A 24,572-nucleotide genomic window follows, 5' to 3' on the forward strand; every position below is an offset into this window, starting at 1 on the left:
TCAGAATGGCTATCATCAAAAAGTCTACAAATAACAAATGCTGGTGAGGATGTGGAGAAAAGGGACCCCCCCCACAAGGGAACACCCCTGTAAACTGGTGCAGCCACTACAGAAAACAGTATGGAGGTTCCTTATAAAACTAAAATAGAGTTACCATATGATCCAGCCATTCCACTCCTGGATATATATCCCTCCAAAATTTAAAAACACTAATTCAGAAAGATACAAGTACCTTAATGTTCATAGCAGCACTATTACATCATAGCCAAGATATGGAAGCAAACTCAGTATCTATCAGCAGATGAATGAATAAAGAATGTGGTATATACATATATTTGTGTGTGGGGGGGGTATATACAGGAGTATTACTGTGCCATAAAAAAGAATGAAATTCTGTCATTTGCAACAATGTGGATGGACCTAGAGAGTATTATGCTTAGTTAAATAAGTCAGAGAGAAAAAGACAAATACTATATGTTATCACTTATATGTAAAATCTAAAAAATAAAAGAAATGAATGTATATAGCAAAACAGAAACAGACTCACAGATATAGAAAACAAACTAGTGGACACCAGTGAGGAGAGGGAAGGGGGGAGGGACAAGACAGGGGTATGAGATTAAGAGACACAAAATACTATGTATAAAATAGATAAGCAGGGCTTCCCTGGTGGCGCAGTGGTTGAGAGTCCGCCTGCCGATATAGGGGACACGGGTTCGTGCCCCGGTCCGGGAAGATCCCACATGGCGCGGAGTGGCTGGGCCCGTGAGCCATGGCCGCTGAGCCTGCGTGTCCAGAGCCTGTGCTCCGCAACAGGAGAGGCCACAACAGTGAGAGGCCCGCGTACCGCAAAAAAAAAAAAAGATAAGCAACAGGATATACTGTACAGCATAGGGAATTACAGCCATTACTTTGAAATACATTTTTTGTTTTTTTGGCCGCACCATGTGGCATGCGGGATCTTAGTTCCCCCACCAGGGATCAAACCCACACCCCCTGCAGTGTAAGCATGGAGTCTCAACCACTGGACCACCAGGGAAGTCCTAAAATAACTTTAAATGGAGCGTAATCTATAAAAATACTGAATCACTCTGCTGTACACCTGAAACTAATATAATATAGTAAATCAACTATAGTTTTTTTTTTAATTTATTTATTTTTGGCTGCGCTGGGTCTTCATTGCCACGCGCAGGCTTTCTCTAGCTGCAGTGAGCAGGGGCTACTCTTCATTGCAGTGCACGGGCTTCTCATTGCGGTGGCTTCTCTTCTTGCAGAGCACGGGCTCTAGGCGCGTGGGCTTCAGTAGTTGTGGCTCACGGGCTCTAGAGCACAGGCTCAGTAGCTGTGGCGCACGCACTTAGTTGCTCCGTGGCATGTTGGATCTTCCCGGACCAGGGATCGAACCCATGTCCCCTGCATCGGTAGGCAGATTCTTAACCACTGCACCACCAGGGAGATCCTGATACAATTTTTTTTAAAATGCTAAGTCCTGGGCTTCCCTGGTGGCGCAGTGGTTGAGAGTCCGCCTGCCGATGCAGGGGACACGGGCTCGTGCCCCGGTCCGGGAAGATCCCACATGCCGCAGAGCGGCTGGGCCCGTGATCCATGGCCGCTGAGCCTGCGCATCAGGAGCCTGTGCTCCGCAACGGGAGAGGCCACAGCAGTGAGAGGCCCGCATACCACAAAAAAAAAAAAAAAAAAGTTAAGTCCTATGAAATTTATAGTCATTCCTGGCATGTGCAAGTTAAACTAACCCTTAGTGCATAATCTGGTACAAATGAAAATAAGTACTGGTGTTCAATTAATGCAAGGATTTAGAAGGATGCAGCGGGTCCTGTTTCTCCCCCAAGAAGGGATGATTTCTATTGTTTTCATGTATGGCAATTAGACTTCTGAAACCTAAAGTAAACAGGAATGGCAAAAGCACACTACTTTGAAGTTTTCCCAGTGTTTTTCTTCTATAATCTGTTTTACCAACTTCTATTTCTCACAATTACCCCCTGTTTACAGATAAAAGTAACAGTAATAACACTATTTTGTACTTAATAATAATGCTCCCCCGCCTACCTCCCTACCAGGGATGGTATGAGGATGAATGGAAGACAGTCTGACAAGCACTTTGAGCTCTTTGGAAGGCACTCCCACAGGAAGCCTTGCTGAGGCTAAATAACACCTTTTATCTAAGGATCTAAGAAGTATCTCACAAAGCCCAGCTCATTAACCCTTCAAAAAATCACTGTGACATAAACCAGAGCTCAGCATTATCCCCATTTAAAAGATAAGAAACAGAGACAGGCTAGGACCACTAACATTGTGATATAAATTTAAGAGTTCCTGGGACCAGGCCTAGAACACAGGCCAGTAGAAGGCCATGTCCACATGGCAGTGTGCATTTGTCTCACAATCTGAATAACAAATCTGTATCAAAGAATGCCAAGTGGGGAAGAAGTCCCATCCTTGGGCTATGCATATGCAATCAGACAGCAAAGGAAGTGTCCACTTGGTTTTGTGGCCAAGAAAGACAAGTAATGTGAAAAAACTATAATCACAGCCCTTGGAAGATTCTAACTGAAAAACAACAAAACAAATAATGGTATATTTCACGAGCATTCTTCACGAAATTGTACCTCCAGGTACAAAAATGATAAGACTTTAGGTAGTAAACAGAAAGATATGGACAACAGACTAAAAATATAATAGATTTGAAAACTATCACAGCTCTTCATATGTCATATTGCCAATGTCACTTAGAATTAGGATCACAAGTAAGTTTTTTCTTTTCCCACAGGTAAGTTTTGTTTGTTAAAATTGCCCAAACCTAAAAAAATGATTCTGAGTTTCTGCCAAGGTACCAGGCAATTCAAATTCTCAAGCCTTCCCGTACCTTGCATTTTTCTTCTGGCTACGTGCAACATTACTCCTGAAGAGAGTAAATATGAGAGATGTGAAGAGACAAGAAGGAAAATGGTATCTAACACATCAGGTCAAAAACACCTTCCATCTACTTGAAAAATATTTATACAGGCTGCACTCACACTGATTCTTTCTAAATCATCACAAAAGAACACAATGGAGCCTATTCACACTAAGGTAAGCCATGTCCCTCTACGCATACACAAACATACCCAACTTCACCTGGAAACCAAAGGTAGAAACTTTTCTATTGAAGAGAGATCAAAACAGTTCTTAGGGCAAACTAGACTTCAATGCTTTCCTATCAATAACCACAGAGCTACTCTCTCCTTCAATTTCTCCATCTTTAAACAGGGACAATACCTTACAAGGATATTCTGCAGTTACAGGAAGATAAATTATCAGATGGAATTTTGAGCTCTATTATTGTCACTCACCAACTATAATGTCCAATGCATCATTACAGGACAAAAAGCAGCTTCCTTAAAAGAAAAAAAGAGGGCTTCCCTGGTGGCGCAGTGGTTGAGAGTCTGCCTGCCGATGCAGGGGACGTGGGTTCATGCCCCAGTCTGGGAAGATCCCACATGCCGCGGAGCCGCTGGGCCCGTGAGCCATGGCTGCTGAGCCTCCGCGTCCGGAGCCTGTGCTCGGCAACGGGAGAGGCCACAACAGTGAGAGGCCCGTGTGCAGCAAAAAAAAAAAAAAAAAAAAAAAGAAAAAAAGAAAAGGTCTAGAAGGAACTCTGATAGCTTACAGTCTCTGCAGTCATCAACTGGTTTCACGGGGCTATATTTTTAAAGAATGGAATAGAAACATCTACTTCAGAATAAAAGCATCTCCATTAAAACCGTACCAAAAAGCTTGCATGTCACCAGAGTCCAAGTCTCCCCAGTGACTGCAGTGGCACAGGAACGTTTATCAAGCTGCTCACAAAGAATGGGAACATGAACTTCCCTCTTTGATTCTGCTCTCCCAAACCACCTGCCTCTCTCAGCTGCAGAGAGCATGAGGAATGTTAAAGGCCTGACCTGAAGAGGCGCCAGGCAGAAGCCAAACAGCCAGGGAATGAAGGCTTTAAAACCTCCTTCAAATAATTACGCAGGGTTGCACTTTTGGATGTTTGGCCTGAGCCTCACTGCTGACGTGAGGATTATCAAGTTTAAGACTCTGCTGGTAAGGCCAAATGACCTATTAGAGAGTGAATTAAAACTGCTATATACAAACAGGATGCCAGGCAGTTCTGCTGAGCACCTCAATACTCAAAATGCCAAAGGACTTCCCCTCCCTGCAGAGTCTTTCAGTTTTAAAAAGTAGCAATAAAAAAATGTGGGTGGAGGTAGGACGCAGGAGAGAAGAGGTTGTGCTGACATGGCTGAAGAACCCAGACCTCATCTCAGCACACAGTAGCACGCTCTGCTGGTTTCCACAGCAGCAGGTAGAATTAGCATCAGAGATGAGCCGCTGGGAGTTGAGTTTGCTGCAAAATTTCTTCCAGAGAAAGCCCTGCCTTCAGGCATGGATATTACTGCTTCACCAGGGAAAAACTGCCCCAGGTGGCTGCTGGCTAGCAGGGTCTCTTCAATGCCCTAAGCCTGTGACCACCAACCCTAAGGGCAGATGCGCTTTCAGAACAAATCTAGGTAACGTTTCCGCAGATAAATTCTTTCCCTCAGAAGGAGGCTGCTTAATGCTCATTCAAATCTGTTACCACTCTTACTTTCAGTTTGGTCATCTTCCCTCAGGGATTACTCATAATTGTCCCTCAAACAATAGCAACAGGAGGTAAGTGTTTGATCTTTGTATTATATATGAGAAAGGAAGTGCAAGTCAGCAGAAAGGAGCAGAGATGATTTCTGCTCAGCCTGGGGGTCTCTAGAAAATGGCTTTAGGGAGGCGGGGCACAAAGAGGCTGACTAGTGTGCCAAGTGACAGATTCAGAAAAAGAACAGTGAGAAAAGAGGAAAGGTCATCAGGTGCAGCCATCTCCACTCCAACTTTTCCAACAGGAGAGCAGCAACAAGAAAAGTTAAAGAGCAAATTAGATGTCCCTCGGCAACATTAGGCACATGCAAGAGCATATATACATATAAATAAGAGCTGTCCAAAAAACAGCTGTTTGAAATGCTTCCTTGGAAGGTGAGAGAGAGGTTGCCACATGTTATCTTAGATTTTCAACTAACTCATCTTATCTTATTAGACAACAAGACGTGAAATATTTATTTTGTCCTCTGTCAGGACCATAGGAAACCTGCCTTCAGTAGCACCACTGGAACATTATCCATTATGACACACACTTACTTACTTGTCTGTAATCCAGTCCAGATGGCCTCCTTTCCCTCTGCAAAGGTGTGGGCTAAATGTCAGACAAAAGGCCTTGGAAGAGGGATAGGTTTATCATCCCCACACACACCTTAGGAGTTGCAAAACCTCTACAATTTAACAAACTGGTATCAATGTTTTAACCTATAACTGAGAACGCAAACTTTTTTTTTTTGCGGTACGCGGGTCTCTCACTGTTGTGGCCTCTCCCGTTGCGGAGCACAGGCTCCGAACGTGCAGGCTCAGCGGCCATGGCTCACGGGCCCAGCCGCTCCGCGGCATGTGGGATCCTCCTGGACTGGGGCACGCTCCGCGGCATGTGGGATCCTCCTGGACTGGGGCACGAACCCGCGTCCCCTGCATCGGCAGGCAGACTCTCAACCACTGTGCCACCAGGGGAGCCCGAGAGCGCAAACTTTGAATTGGAATTCTGGTTGACTTACATCTTGTTTTTCTACTTTTATTTTGTAATTATAATGTTCATCTATGAGCATTAGTTCTAAAACTGTTTCACCATTGAGATAAGGGAAAGAGGACATGATTTCTTAAGAAATCGTCACAGCTTCATCGCATGGTGAACTTCACTCTCATTTCTTTTCTCTTCCCACAATGTCCTCTAACATTTGGAATAACACTTAGACATTGCTGGCACCAAGCCACCTAATCTAATACGGTTTCATTTGGTCTGGTCTCTAAACAATAGGCTGTCTCAAAGAAGACAGTGCCTGTCACCATCTCTAGGTGCAGATTTATATTTGGTTACTGGTGTGTTTACACTGTAGCTAAAAAAACACAATGGAATATATACATACAATGGAATATTATTCAGTCTTAAAAAGAAACTAAATCCTGATACATGCTACAATGTGTATGAAACTTGGAAACATTATGTAACTGAAATAAGCCAGAATCAAGGTAAATACTGTATAATTCCACTTATATGTGGTACCTATAGAGCCAAATTCATAGAGACAGAAAGTAGAATTATGGTTGCCAAGGGCAGAGGGGAGGGGAGAAGAGTTATTGTTTAATGGGTACACAGTTTCAATTTGGTATGGTAAAAAAGTTCTGGAGATGGATGGTGGTGATGGTTATACAACAATGTGAACATGCTTACTAATGACACTGAATTATACACTTAAAGTGGTTAAAATGGTAAATCTAATGTTACATATATTTTACCACAACTTAAAAAAAAAATAGACCGAAGTGAACCATAACCCAACTCCCTTCACTTGTGAACTACACCCAAAATGATATACTAGACCCCTACAAATGAATATATAAAAGAAATAAATGTTCCCCACAATAATAACAGGCACCTTGTCAAAAGAGTTCATAGGAATGGGATCAGAGGGACCAAACAATAGAATATTTATCCCCATCCCCCACAAATGCACCAAGCATGTGCTTAGTGTTTTATCTTCAGCAGGTATTCAATAAAATACTTTTCATCCTGATAAAAACCAGAAATGATTTTAAGAAAAGTAATTTTAATCTCATAATTCTTTTTTACTTTTATTGTCTTTGCCTATTTCTTGTCTTTGTGTTAGGTTAGACTTTCCAAACCCATCATTCCCTGCCTAAGCCAAGTCAAGGCATGAAGTATCCCAGTACCACTGCAAAGATGAATAACCAATAAACATAAATTGAAAAGAGAATGAAGGGAGGAAAAAAAAAATCTTGTATGAACAGAGCAACAGACCAGGGAGGGTGCATCTCTCTAGAACAGATGTTGGCTCTGTCAAAAATCAGCCAACTGCTCATTTTCCAGTTTCATTTTAACGATGGTTGTGCCTCACTGACAGTCATATCTTTAGTTGCTCTCATCAGTGTTTTAAGATTTCACTTTCCAGGTAAAGTGACACATAAAACAAATTCAGAGGATAAGTTCTGGTGAAATACTGCTTGGATGTGAATCTTCCCCCTGCCCCCAACCCAATAATCTAAAACAAGATAGTACCAAACCAAACTGAAGCATTTCAAACTGCACTTTTCCTTATATATCTGATGCTCTAAGAAATTGCTCAATCAATCACCTGTCAGAATTCTTTCAGATTTTTAACATATAATACATTATTTCTATTACTAGCAAAATATGAAAAGCCCCTAATGATTTCCTGCATCTCCCATTTGCTCAAGTTTTGTTTTGTAATCATCAAGATGGAGGCAGGGCTTCCCTGGTGGCACAGTGGTTGAGAGTCCGCCTGCAGATGCAGGGGACACGGGTTCGTGCCCTGGTCCGGGAAGATCCCACATGCCGCAGAGCGGCTGGGCCCGTGAGCCATGGCTGCTGAGCCTGCACGTCCGGAGCCTGTGCTCCACAACGGGAGAGGCCACAGCAGTGAGAAGCCCACGTACTGCAAAAAAAAACACAAAAAAACAAAAAAACAGAAAAAAAACATTAACTGAAAAATGAACTTCACTTATTAATGAAGGGTTGTGAGTATGAATTACAGGTATGTTTGACTTGGGGCTCTCTTTTCTTGAATTTAGTAAACTAATTTTTAAAAAGAAACATTTGCTAGAAAAGAGTTAAGTAAATGAAAATTCAATAGGACTGACTGCTGTTAACTAAATATTTATGACATAAATATCTTGGAAGTCTATTAAATACAAGCATCATATCTAATCATAAAGCAGAAAGGGCACTGGGTGAATAAAAAAATTGAACTAAACACTAATCTTTAAGACAGTGGTCAGCAAACTTTTTCCATAAAGGGTCAGGTGGTCATATGTTGTTCGTCACAACTACTTAACTTTGGCACTGTGGCACAAAAGCAATCAGTGCATAAACAAATAAGGACAGCTGTGTTCCAATAAAATTTTATTTAGAGACCCTGATATTTGAATTTCATATAATTTTTACATGTCACAAATTATTCTTCTTTTATTTTTTTTCAACCATTAAAAAAATATAAACACCATTCATAGTTTGAGGGCCATACAACAAAACAGGGGACAGGCCAAATTTGGTCCTTAGACCATAGCTTGCAGGACACTGCTCTGAGAGTTACAATTTCAAGTAAGGGGCAAAAAATATCCCCTTTGTCAAACAAAATCTTTTTCTTTTCTTCTGCCAAAAGAAGATTCTATAGAAATTTATAGATTTCTGATTTCTACGGAAAACAGTTTCAGTTAGCCGATCCAGAAAAAGCTTCCCAAATGCTTGCCAGGCACAAGAGACATTGCCAAGCACTGAGAGGCACGTGAATGGTGTCTGCACAAAGTAAGGAGAGGAGGGAAGGCATTGAGAGGTGGAAGCATGCCATAGACTGGGATGGTCCTTACCATTATGGAGGAGGTAACACCTGTACTGGACTTTGAAGAATGAGTAGGATTTGGATAGAACAAGACTGCAGTAAAAGAAAAACAGAGAGATAAGGACAAAACTTTAGGAAGTAGTCATACAAGGCAGTGAATTAAAAAAAAAAAGTAGAACCAGAAAAAGGAAAAAACTGCCACTGAAGCCAAGAGAAGAGAACATTTGAAAGAGAAAAGGGCTTAAAGCTCTCCATGTGGTTACTGGGAAAAAATTAAAGTAGGTTAAGGCACTGGACAAAAGGGGGCTACTGGTGCCTTTTTACAGTGCGGTTTCAGTGTAATGACAGAGCTGACAGATAGGTTTCATGGAATTAAATGGAATAGTTTGAAAAGGATGTTGGTGGGAAGAATGGCTTTAAAGAGAAATGGACTCTATTTTCTTAAATAAAACAAAACAAAAAACATTCTAGTGAAAGATGCAGCTACCTTATTAGTAGCTTGCTCAATATGAAACATCCTAATCAGGAAGTTGTTCCTTACATTAAATTCTTATACCCCTTGAAATCAAATGGGCCAAATTTTGTAGTAAGATCAGGAATTAACAGAAGTTACATCTATCCTAAACGCTGGAACAAAACATAGGAAAGACTTCAACAAACTTTTTTGGAAGATGGTTATTAAAAAACCCACAACCGTAACAAATGGTTAGTGTCCTATTCCCCTCCCAAGAGCATGTCTGTCTTTCCATCTTCTTTTCTTTTTTCTTTTTTTTAATAATTTTTTACATTGATGTAGTTTTAGTCTTTCAGAAAAGTTACAAAAATAGTAAAGAGAATTCCTGGATACCTTTTACCCTTCTTTCTTTTTTTTTATAACCTACTTTAAGAAAAGCATTCTTTCACTGATTTCCTGGGTTTTGTTCTTTGTAATGTGGATACTGCCAACAAACTCTGGACATTCATTTAAAAAAGTGCTGGGGCCTAAGCAGTTTAGTTAATGTCCATGATTCAGTCACAAGTTGTAGGAAAGAAAAGTGCAATACAGGCTCACTCAACAAAACTGTTTGGAATTCATTTGGCTTCTTTAATGTGTAGGTTGATGTCTTTCATCAGCTCTGGCCCATTCTCTCTCTCCTCTCCTTCTGGGACTCCAATTAAATGTATATTAGATCTTCTCACTCTATCCTATATGTCTCTTTTTCTCTCATCTGTAATTTTTACCTTTCCCCTCTGCCCATGCAACATGTTGGATAATTTCTTCTGACAATTTCCACATCACTACTTCCCTCTGCAGCTCTATCTAATTTGCTAACTTGCTGCTAAACCCATCCACTGAGCTCTTAAGTTCAGTTATTGCATTTTTACAGTTCTAGCATTTCTACTTGGTTCTTTTCAAAACTGCTACATCATTTTTTCTTTGCAATAGTTCCCAATTACCTGATAAAAAAAGTTGTTTTTAGTCTAAGTCTGACAATTCTAGTATTTCATGTCTTTATGAGTTCTGGATGTCTGTCTGCTTATGGTGACTGGTTTCCTCATATGCCTAGTTATCTTTGTGTATTGCCTGTTTTGGGGGCAAAAGTTCCTTGGAAGAATATTTTTAGGCAGAGGGTGATAGGACTTTCTTCCAGAAAGGATTTTTCTTTACTATTGCCAAGTACCTGGGAGCACTACCAGTCCAGAGGCTCTTTCATCCAACTTCAAGACTCCAAGGTCTGTTTTCTCCTTTTAGAACCCTAACAGTTAACTTTTGCACTGGCTGAGGATCCTCTTTGTCAGATTCTCCCTCATATTTTCTATCACTCCACTTTGCCAGAGATTTCCTTAGCTTTATCTTCCAATCCTTAATTAATATATACATATGTGAGTATATATGTTATTTCTATGAACTCTCTTCTCACAGAAGCCTTTTCCACAACATCTTGCTTTTATTTTCCAAGTGAAATTCTCCAGAAAGTTGTACATTTGCTCCTCTAACAAGCTGCCTATTTTACATGATTGTCAAGAATGATATGATTGCTTCCAATGCTGTGGATAAAAGCTCTTACAAAATATTAGTATGCCCAAGTGAAGTTAATAAATGTCAACAGTGTATAAGCATAAATAGCTTAAAGAGAAAGTGACACCTGCTTAGTGATTTTACTTAAATTAAAATTTTGGGAATTCCCTGGAAGTCCAGTGGTTGGGACTCGGCACTTTCACTGCCAGGGCCCAGGTTCGATCCCCTGATCGGGGAACTAAGATCCCACAAGCCGTGCAGTGCGGCTAAAAAAAAAAAATTTCAAGTCATAGAAATATCAGGTAGTAAAAATGACACCATAGCTACAGTGGTAATGAGACATAGCAATTTTTTTCTACATTCAATTTGCTGTTATTCATACTGATATAATAGTGCAATGGAACATTTAGTGATAGATTTTCAAGGAAAGGCTTTCTGCGAAAGGTGAGTTTTGAAAAAAAAAAATTCTAAAGAAGAGCCATGTGACTAAGAAGTAATTTTCAATAACAGTATGTAACGTGGCTTAATACTGAATTGGATAATAAAAAACATAATATTTTCTTTTTTAGAAATAATATACTTTCTAAATGCTAGTCTTCCTCTGTAGTCATTAATATCTTTTTTAAAAAGATTACTACCGAGTTCTCAATCTAATCTCTCTTCCCTTGAAAAAATAAAAATGAATTCATCTTTTCAATATTCTTCTAATACTCTGAAACAAGTAATCATTGAAAACAAGCCTCTTCGCTAAGAGTATTTAAGAACTTAATTGTGCCTTTGTTACCTTAGGACAAATAGACCACAGAGTTGGCCAGGGAAAGACATGTGAGGCACATTCTGCTTTTTGACCTTGGTAGTAGTTACAGTGTTCACTTTATGATTATTTGTTTAAAAGTACATATACGTTTTATGAACTTTTACCAAAGAGAATAAATAGTATGTATTTTTAAACAGCTTCCTTTATAGAAACTTCTCTAAGTAAAGAAAACTAAATAAAGCTCTCATTTAAATGCATTCATTCTAACTGTCCTTTTAAAGAACTTTAAGAGGCAGCGATGGAGCAAAGCAAAAATGAATGAAGTACTTGAGTTACTCTCATTTACATCTTTCAAGAAAAGTCTCAATGTACCTAGCTAGATTTAAAACATATTTTCAGATAAAGTACTATTAAATATTAATATAGTTAAATACTGCCAATTCCCTCTTTCTCTAAATTTAAATATTCTTATATAAAAAAGAAAAAAAAACAAATTCATCTCTTTTTTTACTTGGTTTATATGTTCCAGGATTTTTTTTTTTTTAGCATCTTTATTGGAGTATAATTGCTTTACAATGTTGTGTTAATTTCTACTGTATAACAAAGTGAATCAGCTATACATATATATATATACCCATATTCCCTCCCTCTTGCGTCTCCCTCCCACCCTCCTTATCCCACCCCTCTAGGTGGTCACAAAGCACCGAGCTGATCTCCCAGTGCTATGCGGCTGCTTCCCACTAGCTATCTATTTTACATTTGGTAGTGTATATATGTCCATGCCACTCTCTCACTTCACCCAGCTTACCCTTCCCCCTCCCCGTGTCCTCAAGTCCATTCTCTATGTCTGCATCTTTATTCCTGTCCTGCCCCTAGGTTCTTCAGAACCTTTGTTTTTTTTTAGATTCCGTATATATGGGTTAGCATACAGTATTTGTTTTTCTCTTTCTGACTTACTTCACTCTGTGTGACAGACTCTAGGTCATCCACCTCACTACAAATAACTCAATTCCATTTCTTTTTTATGGCTGAGTAATATTCCATTGTATATATGTGCCACATCTTCTTTAATCATTCATCTGTCGATGGACACTCAGGTTGCTTCCATGTCCGGACTATTGTAAATAGAGCTGCAATGAACATTGTGGTACATGACTCATTTTGAATTATGGTTTTCTCAGGGTATATGCCCAGTAGTGGGATCGCTGGGTCGTATGGTAGTTCTATTGTTAGTTTTTTAAGGAACCTCCATACTGTTCTCCATAGTGGCTGTATAAATTTACATTCCCACCAACAGTGCAAGAGGGTTCCCTTTTCGCCACACTCTCTCCAGCATTTATTGTTTGTAGATTTTTTGATGATGGCCATTCTGACTGGTGTGAGGTGATACCTCATTGTAGTTTTGATTTGCATTTCTCTAATGATTAGTGATGTTGAGCAACCTTTCATGTGTTTGTTGGCAATCTGTATATCTTCTTTGGAGAAATGTCTATTTAGGTCTTCTGCCCATCTTTGGATTGGATTTTTTGTTTTTTTGATATTGAGCTGCAAGAGCTGCTTATAAATTTTGGAGATTAATCCTTTGTCAGTTGCTTCATTTGCAAATATTTTCTCCCATTCTGAGGGTTGTCTTTTTGTCTTGTTTACAGTTTCCTTTGCTGTGCAAAAGCTTTTAAGTTTCATTAGGTCCCATTTGTTTATTTTTGTTTTTATTTCCATTTCTCTAGGAGGTGGGTCAAAAAGGATCTTGCTGTGATTTATGTCATAGAGTGTTCTGCCTATGTTTTCCTCTAAGAGTTTTATAGTTTCTGGCCTTACATTTAGGTCTTTAATCCATTTTGAGTTTATTTTTGTGTATGGTGTTAGGAAGTGTTCTAATTTCATTCTTTTACATGAAGCTGTCCAGTCTTCCCAGCATCACTCTGTTCCAGGATTTTTAAGTATCTAAAGAAATGGCACTTTGACAGTGTCCTTTGATTTTGGACCTATAGTACTGTCTATTCCTTCCCAAATATATTATTGTGCCTTTATTTGTACCAAATCATCTCTGGTGAGTACAACCTAGGGCTCTAATGTCTCCTCTTCACTTTGCAGTTAGAAGCTATGCTTTTAAACAGTTACTACTGTACCCCTATTCAATCTGCTGAGAGCACAGTCTTGGAATATTGATTCGATTGCATAAGGCCATTCATAAGTCCCCCAAACAGACTGCCATTAAGACCACTTCTCTCTCCAGAAACTGGCAGTTAATGACCATTCTACTTTTAGCTAGCGAGGGAGCAGTTATTTCCTGCATTACGTCTTTAGATCAGCATGATTTCTCCATTTACAATTTTATCACTGCATTATAGACAAACAAACTACATCTTTGCTCCTATCTCTTAGATGAGAAATGGAAACCCTCTGACAGGACTCTATCCTATTAATTTGGCCTAGGTCTTCTTCACTTGTATATCCTCCTTTCAGAGCTATCTGTCAGTCTTTCATTAAAAAATGCTATTACTAAATATATTCCTTTTCTGGTTTGAAAAACACACGGAACGATTCTTTAGTTGTCAGTTCTTCTTTCAAAGTCTTTCTTAGGGTAAGAAAATTCTTATTTTAACTAGGAATAACCAGATACTAGTCTATAATAGCTGCAACAACTCTCAAAAGAGCTATACAAAAGAAAAATGTGGCTTCTACCTCCAAGAGTCGGAGTTTTTTTTTTCTTATTAAGGCATCCAAAACACATAATAGTACACCAAGCCAAAAGGACCGATTCTCTTCATGGAGTAGAATAGCAATTGGCTGTTACTCATTAAATTCTTACAACAATGAGCAATGACTTGCATTCTCGTTTTGTTTCTCTTTGAATAGCAGATGAAGTTGATTTTTTTCCAAGGCTGCTTCCCATCACCAGTATTCCTGATCCTTGACCTATGTAGCTGTTAATATGCTGTACACATATGCTTGGGATCCTTAACAACCAATGCAGTTAACCTTTCTGTTTATTCCAAGTCAGTTCCTATCTTGTTAATGAAAGTGATTTTTTTCCTTTTCTAAACATAATAATTATATCGGGTACAAAAACTATGTACAATCCATCAGTTTTTTAAATCTTTTTTTTTTTTGCAAGGGGTTCAGGGGCCATGGGTTCTAATGTTCTAGCTGAGAAAGACTTGTCTTGTAATTCCAAAAAGTGGGCTGCTATAGATACTTCATAAATACAGTTATTACCGCTTGTGTGTTTGGGGGGCTAGTTGTTGGATGCCACATTTTATCTTTATTCTCAAAGAAAAGTTAATTCCTTTGATTAAATGTAAGTGAAAGATTATATTTTCTGGAACTAATGATTAAAAAGTAATATACTGGGGGGACTTCCCTGGTGGTGCAGTGGTTAAGAATCCGCCTGCCAATGCAGGGGACACAGGTTTGAGCCCTGGTCCGGGAAGATCCCACATGCTGCAGAGCAACTAAGCCTGTGCGCCACGACTACTGAGGCTGTGCTCTAGAGCCCACGTGTCACAACTACTGAAGCCTGCACACCTAGAGTCTGTGCTCCACAACAAGAGAAGCCACTGCAGTGAGAAGCCCGTGCACTACAATGAAACCCAATGCAGCCAAAAATAAATAAATAAGTTTATTAAAAAAAAGTAATATATTGGAAATTCTATCAAAAGATACTTTGTTACAACTACCTGTGTTCAAAGGTACTTCCCCTCCATCTCATAATTTGCCCCCATCATTTTATACTGTAATTACCTATTAACCAGCTGTATCTCTCAAAGACAGGAAGCTCCTGGAAGGTAAGGACTGTATCATAATGACTTTTATCTACAGGGCACATAGTCTGACAGATGGTATACAGTCAGTAAGTATTTCTTTTGGTGTTAGTATTATATTCAACTCAAAAGTCTCTTAATTAGCCAGTTTTAGACTAACTGGCATACCCATTGCCCCAACATTTATGTCTAGTAAGATATTTTCACAATTCAGATAGGCCCAGTTTCAAATATCTACTGATCTCTACCTAAACACTGAGCATATTTATGGAAGAGAGTAGAAACATTGCTAACTTGTGAATCTTTGTTCTGATTCAGACTCTGCTATCTAGTGTTAACCTTTGGCAAAACACTTTAACCATGTTGGATCTCACACCCTTAGAGAGTAAAATGAGGAACTGGATTAAATAGTTTCCAAGTACCTAGCTGGGCCCAGCTCTAAAACTCCAATTAGGCATTAACAGTAAGGGCACAACTACTATAGCAAGCTTTCGTCAACACTAGAGGGAGCTACAGCCGTGTCATCACTGGGGTGGGTTAGGAAGATTTCCAAGCCAAGCATCTTTAAATGGAAAACTGACTTTCCAGAATGAGAGAAATTAAATATTCAATGAGAGATCCATACTGTTCATACAGCAACTTCTCAGGCTCCCTGCTGTTACTTCCCTCTTATAGATGTCAAAGCACCTCACACTCCACTTGCATCAACATACCTTTTGGGCTTTAATTCTAATTTCAAAGGAACCAAGTTGGCTTGAGTCATTCCAACAGATTTCTTTCCCCATTCGTCTAGTTTTTTTCTTAATCAAATTAACAATAACAAAAAAGTAAAATAATTAATGCTATTATTTAAAAAGCCCCAGGAAATGAGCTAGAGGAGGAGAAAGATTCATACAATGAAACTGTGGCCTGGGAAAATAAGTAAACTGCAACTGAATTCATTAGCAGCTTGCCACTCAAACCGAATCTACAATAGCTACTTTGAAGACAAGAAAATTACTCAAAGAGAGAAAAGGTATCAAGTAAAAGAAGGAATCAACAAAGCCCTGCAAAGCCCCTTCCCCACAAGGCAGGAATGCCTGCCTAAGTGAATGCTGTCATTGCTCTGTTGGGCTCTGCAGTGAGAAGCTTGCAGCTGCTGAAGAGTGATGTCATTAATTATACGCAATGAGGTCATATTAGGCATTTGGCAAGAAAACTGTCAAGTGATAAGATAAGGGAATGGAGGAAGGAAGGAAAAAGAAAAAACATTTCTAAAGCTAGAGCTTATTCTTAAGTTATTATATACATACTCTCCCTCCCAGCTCCAAAAAACATCCATGGCCTTGAAAATGTATGACCTACATCATTATAGAACAAGTAAAATGAAGAATCAAAAACCTCTCCTTTGGTATCAACTTATGTTTCTCTTTGCACAGAGGCACAATGGTATGTTAACCTGATAGAGAGGGCATAAACTGTGGATGTTACAGAATGTGGTCTGTGGGAGAAAGATAAATGCAATCCTAAAGAACCCTTTTTGTTTAAATTTCATAGGTTAATTTAACGCTCAGAAGCAAATCCTCAACAGTCAGAAACGGACCACCAAGTTTTTAGTACGTGGGCTGTTCCTGAGTAAAAATAGATTATACAGGAACTTTGGAGAGCGACTTTGTGAGTGAAGAGAAAAATCTACTAGAACAAGACAAACTATTCTTTTTCACTTAAAAAAATGCACACTCAGTCCTCCAGAGGTAAAATACAGAGCAAGACTCACAAGGTTAAAATCAACTTATTCCTATGGATCCAAATAGTCACTATACTTTTTTCTTAAATCATCAGTTTCAAGCCTTTTAACAAGTCAAAAAGGATTTCTCTTTTAGGACAATGAAAAAAAAATTTTAACAGTCCTTTCAATCAATAATCCTCATGGGAAATATGAGAAAAATATACTTTACTGTTAAAAGGAGAACCACTTATTGTCCTCCCTTATTTTAGGACACATGCCAAAGGTTTCCAATTCACTCTGCTTCATACTGACCTTCAAAATGTTTCGGCCATCAAATGATTCTCTTTCCTTGAAGATATATTTGCCATCCGTTGTGTAGAGGTTGTACCTGCCTTCAGCTGTAAATATTCCAAAGACAATGTTAGAAGAGAAGCTTGGGTTATGTATCTGTTTTCTCTTGGACTTCTACAGGGACAACTAGCAACATCTTCATATACTACCTAGAAAGTGACATAATATGGAGGGAAATACATCAGGCTATGAGTCAAGAGACCCAGCATCTAGTCTCAGCTCTGTCATCAACTGATATATATTTATTCATTGAACACTGTCCAAGTACTCACTGTGCCTAAACTACATAACTAACCATATTCTTAGGCAGTTTATGTCTCCTCTATGGACCTCAGTCCCTCATTTACAAAGTTAGAGGTTAAGACTAGGTGATTTCCAAAGGTTCCTTGTAGTCTAAAACCCCAAGATTTTGTATAAGCTGCATTCATTTTTAAATACATAAAAATATACAGAAGTTCACATATTAACTAGTCAAAAATGCTGGCAACTAAGCTTTGGGCTGATTTAAGGACTCGCCCCGAATGAGAGAAACCTCTTCAGTTGCAATCAAAAGTATCCTGACATTCTACACAGAAATCTGCAAATCTATGGCCTTAGCCTCATCAAAGCTGTGTTCTAACTCCCTGCATTAATTTAGCTTGCTTATCCCAAAAGATGTCCTTCAAATGCAGCAGAAAAAAGGATATCAAAGGAAAGGGATAACTGGCAAGAAAAAACAAAACAATGTATTCTATAGCCTTTATAGAGAAAAACACAAGACAGAGAAGAATCCAGGGTATATAAAATTCAAAGCATCTTCAAGAATTATTTAACTATCAGAATATTTTCTGAAATATCAACCCTTTCCTGCCCATCAACAGACACTCAAAAATATTTGTATTTCTACTTTTGAGTATATTCTTTTATTGTATATAAGTATGGAGATTACCATGTCAGAATTGATAAAATACATCCAAAGTGCTAACTCCATGAACATAATATATTTTAGCTAGCCCACTGGAAATACACCTGGGTAACTACAGGACTATTTTCCTAATGAGAACTATTCTCTTAATCCAAGATCCCAATCCCATGCATATTTCACAACTTAAAAATAGGTTCCTTGTTAAAAGGAGATGTGAAACTTTAAAGTAAATTCATACTAAGTAAATGTCAATAAAAAAGCAGTAATGAAATCTGAAGATTAAAATGTTTAATGACAGGTGCAAAATCTATAAGTAGCACTCGCCATAAGGGGAATGTAAATCAAAGTCACAATGAGATACCACTTCACACCCCAAATGATGGCAATAATAAAAAAGACAGATAATAACAAGTGCAGATAAAGATGTAGAGAAATTGAGACCCTCATATACTGTCGTCCCCCCTTATTCATGGTTTTGCTTTCCATGGTTTCAGTTACCCATGGTCAACCGAGGACCGAAAATATTAATGGAAAATTCCAGAAATAAACAACTCCTAAGTTTTGAATTGTGCAGCATTCTGAGTAGCGTGATCTGTCCCACCCAGAAACTGTCATCCCTTTGTCCAGCGTATCCCACCCTCTCTGTTATCAGATTGACTGTCAAGGTATTGCAGTGCTTGTATTCAAGTCACCCTTATTTTACTTAATAATGGCCCCAAACGGCAAGAACAGTGATGCCAGCAATTCGGATATGCCAAAGAAAAGCCATAAAGCGCTTCCTTTAAGTGAAATGGTGAAAGTTCTTGACTTAATAAGGAAAGAAAAAGATCATATGCTGAGGTTTGCTAATATCTACATTAAGAACAAATCTTCTATCTGTGAAATTAGGAAGAAGGAAAAAGAGATTCGTACTAGTTTTGCTGTCACACCTCAAAAGCTGCAAAAGTTACGGTCACAGTGCATGGTAAGTGCTTAGTGAAAATGGAAAAGGCACTAAATTTGTACAATAAACAATTTTGAGAGAGACAGACAGCACTCACATACTTTTTATTACAGTATATAGTTTAATTTTTCTATTTTATTATTAGTTGTTAATCTCTTACTGCACCTAATTTATAAATTAAACTTTATCATAGGTATGTATGCATAGGAAAAATACAGAACGTGGTATGTAGTTTCAGGCATTCACTGGGGATCTTGGAACGTATCTCCCGCGGATAAGGGGGAACTACTGCTTGTGGGAATGTAAAATGGTGCAGCCACTTTGGAAAACAGTCTGGCAGTTCCTCAAAAAGTTAAACGTACTGATATCATGATGCAGCAATTTCACACTTAAGTATATACCTAATAGAAATGAAAACATATGCCCACATGAAAACACATAAACGTTCACAGCAGCATTATTCATAATAGCCAAAAAGTGGAAACAACAGAAATGTCCATCAACTGATGAATGGATAAATAAAATGTGTATGTCCATACAATGGATTATTATTTGGTAATAAAAAGGAATGACATTTGATACATGCTATAACATGGATGAACCTTATAAACATTATGCTAAGTGAAAGAAGTCAGTCACAGAAGATCACACATTGCATGATTCTATTTATATGAAATATGCAAAAAAGGCAAATTCATTGGACAGAAATTAGACTGGTGGTGCCTAGGACTGAAGAGTAAGGGGAAAATGGGGAGTCACTGCCAATAACTATGGAGTTTCTTTTTGGGGTGATGAAAATGTTCTAAAATGTACTGTGGTAATCGTTACATTACTCACTATACTTTAAATAGGTGAATTATATGGTATATGAATTATATCTCACTAAAGCTGTTATATTTAAAATATATGTCAATAGGAAAGGATAACTAGTCTGTGAACACAGAACATTTTCTTACATGAAGCTCTGGTGCCAACTGAATACACATCTGGATCCACACAATTTAAAAGATACAGATTCCGATATAATTCAACTCTTTTATGTTAAGAGGTTAGTTAATAATGGGGTATGGTATAGTTGTAAGAGGTCTGAACTAAGATTTAAGGACTAGGACAGATGCAGAATGTATTATTGATAGTATTACATGTCTAATAAAATACTGCACTGTCCAAAACAGTAGCCACTAGCCACATGTGATTATTTAAATTTCTTTTTTTTTTGGCCATGCCATGTGGCATACAGTATCTTAGTTCCCTGACCAGGGATTGAACCTGTACCCCCTGCATTGTGAGCTCGAAGTCTTAAGCACTGGACCTCCAGGGAAGTCCCTATTTAAATTTAAATTAATTAAAAGTTCACTTTCTCAGTCTTACTAGCCAGCCATCTTCAAGTACTCAATAACCACATGTGGATAGTGGCTACCATACTGGATTTCACAGATATGGAATATTTCTATCATCACAGAAAGTCCTATTGGATGGTGCTAGATACAATGTAACTTCTGAACCAATGAACTAGAAGAGCGGTCCCCAACCTCTTCGGCACCAGGGACTGGTTTCACGGAAGACAATTTTTCCACAGACCAGGGTGGGGGGAATGGTTCAGGCAGTAATGAGACCAATGGGGAGGAGCACATGAAGCTTCCCTTGCTTGCCTGCCACTCACCTCCTGCTGTGCGCCCTGGGGGTTGGGGACCCCTGAATTACAGTGTACCTTTTTTTAAAAAAATTAATTAATTAATTTACTTGGCTGTGCCGGGTCTTAGTTGCAGCACATGGGATCTTAGTTGTGGCATGCATGAAGGATCTAGTTCCCTGACCAGGCATCGAACCCGGGCCCCTTGCATTGGGAGCACAGAGTCTTAACCGCTGGACCACCAGGGAAGTCCCTAGAGTGTACTTTAGAGTTCTGAACCTCTGTCTTTACATGATGATGTTAAAATGTACACCACCTCAGGGGATCTAACAGTGTTTTCCAAGATTAAAACTGACTGTCCAGGGCTCCCCTGGTGGCGCAGTGGTTAAGAATCCGCCTGCCAACACAGGGAACACGGGTTCGAGTCCTGGTCTGGGAAGACCCCACATGTCGCAGAGCAACTAAGCCCGTGTGCCACAACCACCGAGCCCGCGTGCCACGACTACTGAAGCCCGTGTGCCTAGAGCCCGTGCTCCGCAACAAGAGAAGCCACCGCAACAAGGAGCCCGTGCACCGCAACGAAGAGTAGCCCCCGCTTGGCACAACTAGAGAAAGCCTGAGCGCAGCAAAGAAGACCCAACGCAGCCAAAAATAAATAAATTAAAATAAATAAATTTTTAAAAACGGTCCAGAACAAATACCACAAACTCCTTTAAATGTTCCCATTAGATAACTTACATTATAATTTATATCAAATATTCCAGAAAAAAATTTTTTTTCTGGAATTCCAAATGTTCTTCTGCAATACCACTATCCAAATGAAAGAAATATATTCCATCAGAACAAGAATAAGTATAGAGCTTCGGATTCTATTAACTACCCAGAGTCCATAGGCTTTGACTGAGTCATTTGAACGTTTTTTGATCTCAGTGCTCTGAAAGGTAAAACACTGATTTATTTAGAAAAGTCTTAAAGAAAATACAATGTAGCATCATAAAACAGTTAACACTAGAACTAAGAATTGGATTAGCTACGTATCTCTTAGTCCAACAATGGTGCTAACCAAACCAAACAACTTACAGTTGAGTTCTCTGGTATATATCTGAAGAAATTAAAAGATGTACTTTGGTAAAAAGGGACACAAAAACTGTCCTAAACTATAAATCTAGAAATAGTTCATGGGTTCTGATGGAGTCCTGATGTAGTCCTCTTCCAACGTAGGCTTCCTAAAACCAAGGTCAGGGTCCTAACAAACGTAATAAAACCTGAATATGGAGTTTTGGTGCTGGTATATTTTAAACAACAGGGCTTTGAAGAAAAAGCTGCACATAACTTGAATTTGTAGCTCCTGATCAGATAGATGCTGAATGTGTGCTAGATAGCTTTGACTTGGTGGGTGAGGATGGGAAGAAAAATAATCCTTATTAAAATGTAGATTATTATCCCAAATAAAGGGTTAAAACAGGCATTTCTATATGAAGGTTTAGATTCATGAGGGAAAAAAACATTACTCTAACACAAGGTTTTTCAACCTTGGTGCTACTGACATTTGGGGCTGAATAATTCTTTGTTATGAGGGGTTGTCCTGTGCATTGTAGAGGATTAAGCAGCACCCCTGACCTCTACCCATTAGATGCCAGTAACAACTCACTCCCAGCCCCCTAACTCTTGACAACCAAAAATGTCTCCAGACAATCCAAATGTCCTCTGGGGGTAAAACTGCCTCTAGTTGAGAATGACTGCTCTAACATTTACCTTTACTAGTTAATCTTTCTTGTTTTATAAAAAAAAAAAAAAGCTGCCATGTATTTCATGGGACACACCTACACTAAAACAATTATTCATTTTTCACCTGAAATTTACTTGGGCATCCTGTATTTTTATTTGCTATATCTGGCAACTCTATGTGCGACAAAAATAAAAGATTTGGAATGCTACAGTCCCATGCTAGATATGTCCTTGCCCAATTCCACTGCGCTCATCAAAACAAGCTAATGGATCTAAAACAGAAGATGTAGCAGAGATTCTTTGATAGCCCATTCTCTTCAAACCCCAGGGACATCATTAGGCCTTGTTGATCACAAACTGTGCTGTGGTTCTATGAAGCACTTACCATTGGGGTCTTTCCTGAATAGAGTATTCATGACTGTAGCATGGAGTTTCACACTATTCCACTCTTTCACTATTAGTCCAGATGCCTGAAAACGTTCCAGTACTCGATCAACTAATTCCTGCAGCCTGGAGAAATTGAAGAAAGCAGTACAGAAATCTTAGTAAACTCCTGAACCCTGATTACTAATTCACATTTATGAAGCATCTACTCTGAGCCAATCACCGTACAAGGCCCTCAAAAGAAGAGGAAGTAAGTAAGGCTGCAGTCCCCATCATCATGAAGCACACAGCTTTGTGTGGACAAGACACCTGGAAACAACTGCACAATATCCTGGTGAGTGTAAGGGAGTGATCAACTATACTTGGAGGGGCCAGGTTTTCACAGGAGGTTTAAGCATGGCCTTGAAGGAAGATGGAAGTTTATGATCTTGGAAATCTTGCACAAGAAGCCAGGCTCAGCAGAGAGCTGTCTAAAAGAAAGTGCTTTATTGGTTCATCCAGTCACAGAACCAAAAGCTACTGTGGTTGATGTGTTTCTGCCAGGATCAAATGAGGTCTGGCATGACTCTCAGACATTTGCTCATTGGGAAGGAGCATGCACTGTGAAAACCCCAGCAGCCCTGGCCACTACATCAGTGTTCAATGAGGTAGAAGAGTAGTACCAATGAAGACAACTATAGGAAAATCCACAGGCCACATAACTGATGCCTCCAAATGGACTCCAGCTGGCTCTAAGCACTAAGGGTTCTGCAGTGGGTGAGCTCTATCTTGATGATGGCTGTTCATTCCAATACCTCCACCAGAAACAATTCTTGCACAGGAAGTTTTTACTCTGTTCCGGTGTTTTGATCGACAGCTTAAAGAACTCTCTTTAACATTTCTTGTAAGGCTGGTCTAGTGGCAATGAACTCCTTCAGTTTTTGTTTGTCTGAAAAACTCTCTATCTCCCCTTCAATTCTGAAGAACTTTGCTAGTTGCGCCACTGAGAGGGGGTCATTATCCCATCGAGGATGTGGTGGAGCAGATCTTGGCCCTAGGCCTCAGAAAGCAGCCATCTTCTGTGACCACTCACTCATCTGATGGTGAAGTTCAGCCTGTGGCTTTTACATAGTGTGACCAGATGTCCAACCTGAGCCTGAAGTTCTCACTGAACATGGGTGCTGATGTGGAGGTCTGCATCAAATGACAGAGCAGTGCACCTGATAAGCACAGGGAGCAGCCTGTTCCTTTCAACCTTTCCCTTGGCGTTTTTTGAGATTTGTGCTGCATGCTAGTTGACTTCCCCAGCTCAAAATCTTTCATCCGTCGCCAGTGTACTAATGAACAATGGATTTCACATTTTTTAAGATTTTACATTTTACATGTACATACTAGTAATACTTCTTTGTGCCACATACCACTTCTTTTCCCAGATGCAAGTGGCCCTGAGATATCTGTAGAGTTTGTGAATCTTCCACTGCTTCTTGGGCCATGGCTTGTGGTAAAACACTGTAGCCCAGTGAGCAGCTTCTCCTTGAGCAGGGCTGGATGGGTCTGTTTTATGTGAGATGTGCGCCAAGCCCACCTTGCGTGGCCCATTTGTGGGAGTTTTCCTGAGGCCACAGGGCAGTCTCTCTGGTTGCAGCAGCTGAGTTGCTCAATGCCTGTCTCCACACGGATAGAGCAGCCTCTGGTACCCCTAACCCCCAGTTATCTTTCACCCATTTAGACATGGGCAAAACAACCCTTTTCCGCTTGCACTCATATGCTGCAGCAAGAGGGAGTTATCTTACCCTAGAGCTTGAGTGAGAAGCACAAAGGATTCTTTTCCCTTTCATGTTTTTCAGGCTCCAAAGTTCCAAATTAATCTTCTTATAATTCTAACTTCTCTATCTTAATTGCTTTTATTTTGTCTACTAACCAAAGA

The 24,572-nt window shown here is 39.4% G+C and overlaps 1 protein-coding gene across 2 annotated transcripts in view; it reads right to left on the reverse strand.

Annotated features, from left to right (window-relative positions):
• Nucleotides 1-24,572, reverse strand: part of ASCC1 (activating signal cointegrator 1 complex subunit 1) — a gene marked incomplete at its 3' end in the record, with an annotated part of 83,109 nt that overhangs the window by 7,068 nt on the left and 51,469 nt on the right. For both annotated transcript variants that reach the window (XM_079706223.1, XM_079706224.1), the window contains 2 exons: nucleotides 22,668-22,792; nucleotides 17,036-17,121 (listed from right to left, as the gene is read on the reverse strand). In XM_079706223.1, the coding sequence (XP_079562349.1) occupies nucleotides 17,036-17,121; nucleotides 22,668-22,792 (211 nt within the window). The remainder of the gene's footprint in view (nucleotides 1-17,035; nucleotides 17,122-22,667; nucleotides 22,793-24,572) is intronic.

The sequence above is a fragment of the Hyperoodon ampullatus genome, assembly GCF_949752795.1.
Source record: "Hyperoodon ampullatus genome assembly, chromosome: 1".
NCBI lineage: Eukaryota > Metazoa > Chordata > Mammalia > Artiodactyla > Ziphiidae > Hyperoodon > Hyperoodon ampullatus.